This window comes from Falco rusticolus, chromosome 5 (genome assembly GCF_015220075.1).
Source record: "Falco rusticolus isolate bFalRus1 chromosome 5, bFalRus1.pri, whole genome shotgun sequence".
In the NCBI taxonomy this organism is placed as follows: Eukaryota; Metazoa; Chordata; class Aves; order Falconiformes; family Falconidae; genus Falco; species Falco rusticolus.
In genome coordinates, this window is record NC_051191.1 from 60,419,261 (window position 1) to 60,427,509 (window position 8,249).

The 8,249-nt window shown below is 39.8% G+C and overlaps 1 protein-coding gene across 1 annotated transcript in view; it reads right to left on the bottom strand.

Annotated features, from left to right (window-relative positions):
- Positions 1-6,290, bottom strand: part of RFX4 (regulatory factor X4) — a 78,699-nt gene extending 72,409 nt beyond the window's left edge. The window contains exons 1-3 of the mRNA XM_037388644.1: positions 6,192-6,290; positions 5,391-5,616; positions 3,764-3,850 (exon numbers count right to left, since the gene is read on the bottom strand). Coding sequence (XP_037244541.1) covers positions 3,764-3,850; positions 5,391-5,616; positions 6,192-6,290 — 412 coding nt within the window. The remainder of the gene's footprint in view (positions 1-3,763; positions 3,851-5,390; positions 5,617-6,191) is intronic.
- Between the last annotated feature and the right edge of the window lie 1,959 nt (positions 6,291-8,249).

Here is an 8,249-nt window from a genome sequence, read left to right on the forward strand (position 1 = left end):
TACACATTCACATTTCTAAATATGCAAGAAAATTTGGACAAACAACCCTTCCACTTCATCATGTAACATCATGACCTGCTCCCCATGGAAGTGAGGTTGAAACTTTCATAATCCTCCAATTCTTCCAGACCGCTATTTCAATTTGGAGAATCTGGTTCAATGCACAGTACACATAAAATGTTGTGGGGTGTCTTTTTTAATTATTAGATATGAGGTTGTACCATTCGCTTTTTCCTGTGCATTGTTTGACTAACATGTAGAGCATGGAAGTGGTGGAAGGAAAAATGTTTAAAAAAACTGGACAGTGAAATAAAATTTACCTATTTTTTTTATATAAAGTGTAAAAAGCCTGTGTTTTTGGGAGAGGTCATAAAAGCTTCCAAGAATGTAAGAAGCACCCCAAAAAGCAGTGAGACCACGTGAATCCAAAGCTATGAGTCATTGCTTCCCTTCACAATGTAATGCACGTTCAAGAAGAGGCCTGGAGGTGTCTGAGTGAGACCAGAAGATTACAAAGAACCCCTGTGGCCTGAAGTATAGTTCTGTAACATACTTCAACTGTAGAAAAGGAGACCAGCAAAACTATCGCTCTTGTCCTAAAAACCTATGAATTCTAAAAACATCCAGGAAAAAAACAGTCACAAAAGCAAGCATGATACTAAGAACATTATCAGTTCACAATGCAGATTCTCATAGTCTTCACTGGATGCAAGACCAAAATAAATTCAAAATAACCAACACCAAAACCACATTTTCCCTGGTCGAGTTCAGCCAACAGCTACCTAATGTATTTAGAGACAATAAAACTAGTCAAGAGAAAGATGGATGATGCCTTCTTTTGGCTGCAGATGAAAACTGGAGCTCCATTGACAACAGCAATTTGACCACCATTCTGAAGAATTCAAATGGGGTTACATAGGTTTTCTAAAAACATTTTGCCTCCTGCTGTTTGTAAATGTATGACAGGCTGGGCAAAGAGTGACACAATGGTTTGGAAATTTCTTGGTTGGTGTGTGGGCACTGTTAGAGAAACGTTAGAAATAACTCAAGGGCTGGAAAGGAGCACACAGTACAGTGATTTCTAAGGTGAAACTTCTAGTTTATTCTGGATTTCACAGACTATTGGTCTTCTTGCTGCTGGGCAAGAGGCTTATTTTTCTTTCCTACACCTTCCTCTTCACCCTCCCTCCTCCCTTTCCTTACCCCCTCAGAACAAGGATGACTTTTCAGGTGGATTAATTCTCTTATCCACACTGCAGAAATGCTGGTGTCAGTGCAAAGGAAGCATCTGAAAGAACTGGCTGTTAAGCAGGAAGCTAGATCAAATCAACTCTCACTCTCATTTGTGTTTCCATTATATACTGTGACAATGTCTTCAGCACATAAATTGTGGGATAAATTCATTCATATATTTGTTTTATCATTTCTAAATTTGCTGCCTTTCATTATCATCGCCTGCCTCTTAATTCCAGTACGAGAAAACAGAATGAACAAACATCCGATGTTCTCAATGCTGATGTCTGAAATACCTGCTCTTACTAACCCACACAGGTCCACTTCTTACTGTCCCTAGCTATGTGGAAGTTTTCTCATGCTCGAAATTAAACTGAAAGGACATATAACAAACTACCACTAGTTTTGCTTCAACCTGTTTAGGGTAGCTGATTTAGAACAGAACATAGAAGGAGATTTATAATTATGACATTATCATTACATTTTTTTTCATATGTAACTAGCAGTGCTATATAATTACCTTGACAATACTGTCTTGAACTGTGAGTCTAAGGAAAATCTTACTAAAGTCAATGCGGTTGAATCCTGAATTCTGGCTGTATTAAGAGTCTGAAGTCCCATCTCATTCATTACAGATTCTTTCATCACTTTCTTGGTAGCATCAGAGTGAAATGAACTTCGTAAGTCTTACAGGTTCTTGTAAAATGCAAATTAACAAGCAGATTTTTTTTTGTTTTCACTGCAGTTCACTACAATTTTAAAGATAAACTAATTTCTAATTCTCTAACTTTTAAAAAAACAAAAAACCCAAACCTGTCCAAGTTTTATTGTCTGTCTTTAAGGATTCTCATCCACTGTTCTCAGCTTGGGAGTCATGAATAAATACCATGTTTCTAACACCTCCTTTCTCCTTCAGAAAACATATTGCCTCAAAAAAGATCCTTGGACAAACAAGAGTAGAGTCCAAATATAACACAGTCCATTATCCACTAAAACACTGCTGCAAGGCATGTAATTTTACTGTGACATCAAAATAAAGTAGTTCTCTTAAAATGAAAAAAAATGTAAAAGGGTGTCCTGGTTTCAGCTGGGATAGAGTTAATTTTCTTCCTAGTAGCTGGTATAGCTCTATGTTTTGGACTTCAGATGAGAATAATGTCTATAACACAGTGATGTTTTTTGTTGTTGTTAAGCAGTGTTTACACTAAGTCAAGCACCTTTCAACTTCTCACCCCACCGCACCAGCAAGTAGGCTGGAGGGCACAAGAACATAGGAGGAGACACAGCCAGGACAGCTGACCCAAACTGGCCAAAGGGATATTCCATACCATATGATGTCATGCTCAGTATGTAAACCAGGGGGAAAGCTGGCCAAGGGCTGCTGCTCGGTAACTAGATGGGCATCAGTCAGCAGGTGGTGAGCAACTGCATTGTACATCACTTGTTTTGTACATCCTAATTCTTTTATCATTGTTATTATTTTCCCTTCCTTTTCTGAACTATTAAACTGTCCTTATCTCAACCCACAAATATTACTCTTTTTTCCCATTCTTTCCCCCATCCCACTGTGGGCAGGGAGCAAAGGAACAGCTGTGTGGTGTTTAGCTGCTTGCCAGTTAAGCCATGACAAAGGGACATTCAGCAACTGAGTTATTAAAAATACATTTTCTAAACTTACGTGCTTGAATATTATAAAAAGTGTGAGTAATAATAAAAAATTATAAAGATGTGAGAATTCAGTCTGCATTAACAGCTTATACCATGAACTAATGCAGGAAGTCCAGACAGAAAAGCTAACATTTTGCTTTAGGCAAATTAAGTAGAATAGAAATTGCAGAAACAAGGAAAACTATGGTAAACTAAAAATTGTCTTACAATTTTAAGAAGAAATAATTAGGTTATGTTAAGATATTTTGGGGTCTTTTTAATTACATGCTGTTGTTAAAAAACAAGATCTAAAATAACTAACTAGAGATAAGAAAAAATAGCTATTTTAAAATCAGCTAGATTTATAATTGTTTCGCCTCTATGACTAAAAAAGAAGCAATATCATGATGTAATATGTGATTTTTTTTTAACCTGATGATTTTTTAATTCTTGAAAGAAAGATTTTATATGTATGATTTGATGCAGTAATATTGAAAAACAGCACAATTTTCCCTTGTATTTCAACCACATGGTGTTCACCAGTGCAAAGCAAAACAGATGGTTTTACTCATAAGCTAATACTAACTGCACATGTTAGAGGTCATCCAACCTTTATTCAGTGACACACAAATTCTTCTGGTTGTTTTAACTAATAGATAGTATTTAACTATTTAACTAATAGATAGTATTACTTCTTTTTCAAGAAATCAAAATAGCAAATATTCCAGAAAATAAAACAAAAACAACCTATTTGATATGTCAAGTGAGTTGACTCATCAAACTACAGATTACTAAAAATATCACCAAGAGGTAGCAACTGATATAACAGGAAATTAGGACTCAGACATTCACTCCCATTTTAAATGAATGACAAGTTACTTACTTTCATCGTTAGAAACATTCCCCAGAGAGGTGTGACTGGAATAACGTTTGTTTTCACTTTCATTGAGACATCGTTCAATCCAACTCTCTGCAAAAGAACAAAGATGCTCTTTTTTATGTTTGTTTTTGCATAAAACATAAAATTCCAACATATAAAACTAAATTATGCACCAGTTTTCAACAGATGGTATTCTGTAGCATTTCTGCTAAAACACACACAGTCTGATGTTATTTAGTGAGAAAATCCTTTCTTGCTTTCAAACTTAGCTGTTGCTTTTTAGTTTCATTTTTTGTTTGTTTTTAAATGACAGAGGCTGAAACATTTCCATGCACATACCAAAGCTCCTCAGGATATTCTCTCCCCTCCCCATCACATGATACATTAAAAAAGAAAAAATTATCTCATGTGGGTAACTGAAATACATAAATTGCATTAATTTCTAAGTCTTAGTCTGGCAAAGACTTATGTACTTGAGCATTTCCACTGGTTTTGAAAGAACTTTTAATGTGTGTAAAATCAATCATTCACATGAGCTTTTTATTACAGCAGGGCTCAAACTGTGCTTTCTGAAGTCCAGTCCTACGGCCCCATTCACACTGGTTGTCCTACTGAGATCTTTTCCACACTGGTACCAGTCCAACATAGCAAGTCAGCGGCCACTGAGATACTCGAACTTCTGTCACTCTGTGGTGCATACTCAACTACTCCTGTCCTCCCTCTTTCCTATTTCCAGTTTATTCCCACCAGCCTGATGAGGTACAGCATTACATTGATTTGACTCTGGTGTTCTTTCTGGAAGCTATAACCGATGTCCCCTGATGACTTTAGAGGGTGCACCAGGCTCAGCAGAATTTACTGTTACAGGTCTTCAGGGCAAAAGTTGCACCTTCCTATGTGTCTCCTTGGACAAAGTATGAAATACAAGTTTGCCTGGAGTCCCTGGATATTGCTACAATGAACTGACGTCCCTCACAAGATTATTTTCCAAGGGCACACATGTGGGCAGAAATGAACTTATGCTCACAGAACTCCCTGTGGTCAAGGCAAGAAAAAGAAGGGTGGGAAGGCTGCAATGTAACCCCACAAGTTACGCCAGGAAACAACCCCATTGAGCAAAGAGCTGCACAAGAAATAAGGGGAAACAGACCTTGCTGTCAGGAAACTGCCAGAGCCAGAAACACCTTCAAAGACACAGAAATGGCTTCAGATTCCTTTCCATAAGCCACCCCCCTCCAGACACATCAGGCTACCTGCACAGTGCAGACAGCAGCTGCCAGCCAAAGAAAGCCCATCACAGCAGCAGGCTTGAAGGGAAAGCAGAAGCCCAGTGTCTTAGGAAAGCTGCCCATCTGGTTTGTAGAAGGTGAAGTTGGTATGACTCCATTTCAGCACTAGATGCCAAGAAATGAAGATGTGAATAGTCATGGCCTAACACATCCTGCAGAAAAAAAAATGCTTTTTAAACCCGGGCAGTTGCACAAACTTGTGCATGCTCTTTTGTACACACACTCTCCACTGTCACACAAACAAAAGGGCAATGGCATCTGCACAGAACTACAGAAAGGGTCTGCTGAGAGCCCTTCAGAGGTGATTTCCAGGCCCTGCCACGAGACTCCAGGTACTGCACTCTTGGTTTCAGGCAGTGTAAGAGGCTGTGTCAGCTCCAGGCTATTCCCTTCCTTCTGCCTATTTGTCCGCCTATTCACAGCAGGAATACTCCGTGGTGCTGCCTTTATCAGCACAACCATGTCCCTGTGTGCATCTTCCTCATTCACCACCAAACTGCCCTGTACCTCGGGAGCCTCACAACTGCACTGCCGCTTCCCTATAGCCTGATCCTTTGAGGTACTTCTCTGAAAATCAGCAAAAATAACTCTTGTTGTCAATAGATTTTTCAGGATATTACTTTTCCCATCAAATTCAACGTGCTCTTGTGTAAAAATCACTGTAAGGTTGCTGACACTGCAACTTAAATCTTGCCAGCAAGGCCTGTGCTGTCTAACCAGCTCCCAGCTCCTAACCCACAACCCTGCGGCGACTCTAACTTCGAGGCTTTCCCTTCTCACGCTGCTCAGCTGCGTCGGGTGGGGGTGTAACACCTCCTTGTCTAAGGGCCAACACAACGCTATGGCTGCCTCATGCCAGATTTCTTTTACTGCCCTAAAACTGAGCTAATAGCAGCTCTCCCTTTTTAGTACCATGAGCTGGGGGACAGGAGCTTGGATCCTCACAGATCACTCACTATAAGGTGAAGAGAAACTTGCTGCCGAGGGCAACATTAGAGAGAGGTGCGAGAAGCCCTGAGAAAGATTACCCTACCTCCTCCTCCTCCTCCTTTTAGCACACAGCCATGGCTGTATATAATTCCCTTGGCTCTGAGCCCAGCTGCAGGGAGTAAAAGCGGCTGCCATTAGTGCCAAGGAGAGACCGATGCCCAGCTCTGCCCTTTCTTTTCCTCCCGGCACTGAGAGCTGGGAAGCTGGGACGCATCCTCTTCCCTCGGCAGCAGGGAACTGGCAGCGGCCATCTTTAGTCACGTTCCCTGCCCAAGTAGTAGGAAAAAAATCTTTTTCAGTGTCACTCAGTAACAATTTTCACCATCCCTGTTCACGTAACATCTGTGATAACTGCCTATATACCCCTTTTTCATTGGTAAAGCAGACAGTTTACACTGCAAGATATAAAGTCTCTGGAGTAGGGCACAGTAACTGTTTAATTATGTGCTGCAACTCCTTTGGTCCTGAATCACCCCAGTTCAGCTCGCTGCAGCCTGAGTCTGGCTTTGTCTTTGTGGCCTTGCATTTAAATAGCTGATAGAAATTCTTCAAGCCTGAAAAGATACATGACCTGTCTGGCAGCAAAGAATGAAGAAAACTAACTCTTTTGAACAAAAATGTCAGGGAGTTTATGGCAAATTTGTCAAATTATTTGGCAGGTGACAAAATGCAACAAAACCAACTAGCTATTTAAAGGCTGTATTATCTCATAAACTGAGTAATGTAAGTATAAATAAGTACTCAAATACCTTCATTAAATGAGTAGATATTTTTACTGTTTGTAAAAAGAAAAACAGTTTTTACAAAGCTTTTAACTCCCAGCATTAATAAGAATGCCTTTAGGTATTAAAAGAAAATACAACCATGGTTTTGCTGAAATTTAAAATACCCCCTTCGGGAGCCCGCAGATCCCAGATACGATAGCACCTGCCTAAAATAAAACAAAAACAAAACAAAGAGAAAGAGTCAGAGCAAACAAAGTCAAAAGTCAAAACTAAGTCTGACTTTCAGAAGTTCTTTCATAGTTAATACCATTAAAACCTGCCCCAGCATAACAAACCCAGTGGGTAGAGCCCTGTACATGTCAAATGCTCTTGTCCTCGCGACACACGGGTGTACAGCCTGGCTGCACTGGGGCTCGTCCCAAGCAGCCCAGCTGCAGAGCTGGGGGAAGAGACCCACGGCTAACCGCTGGTGTCTCTGGGCTGAGGGCTCATCACTGGCTCCTAAGGCTGACGCCAATCACCACTGTTCTAGGCAAGCATTGATTCACATGGTATGCAAGGTTTTATGTGATTCAAGCTTAATTTACTGCACTTGGACCTTACAAACTTCTCGTAGACAAGATTTCACATCAGGGACAGTCACAGAATAATGGAGAGTTCAGGTGGTGATGAAGCAGAAGTGCACATCATACCTGACAACAACGATATATCGTTAACACATGTAGAAAACTCCAATTTCTAGTGGGAAGCGCTTGTGAGAGCAAAAGAAAATACATCCTGTCTCATATGGGATGTATTTTTACTTGCTGCATTTTCAGTGTATCCAGTCTTAAGGCATTTCCTCTCCCTGCTCTCCAGGACTCCTTCCCACCCTGAGCCCCGGCATACTGTACCCCCAGTTGCACCAGCACAGTGGTTTCAGCGAGGATCAGCACTAGCCAAAGAACATCCAGGCAAAATAAATAGATTAATATCTAGCCATAAAATGTAATGTAGTCACATACTGATAACTCTACTGTGACACAGTATGGAAACTATTACAATCTTATTAGCAATGAATGTAAATAAGGTGTATTTAATGGTGTTTTGAAGATGCACCTTTAAATACTGCATCAACTATTTAATTTCACTAAGATCAAAAGTGAATTACAACGAAGTACATAACTATGTCCCTCAGCCTTACAATTTTTGTTATATAATTTTGTATACCACTGAATACAAATACATTTTATCTTCTGCAGGCTTCCAACATGAGGGAAAGGAGATGGTTATTTAAATCACAATAATTTTTCTAGTGTCATTTTTCTGACAGAATAGCTTATTGAGACACAAAAAGTATAAATTGTTCCCAATTAAGTGCTGAAAGATGGATTAAAAAAACCATAGAACTATTTCTGGCCCTCATTTTGCCTCTTTTTGATCCTAATCTTGCTAAGACTGACACATCCACTGAACCTCAAGTATGAAAGTATTCCTCTTCCACTA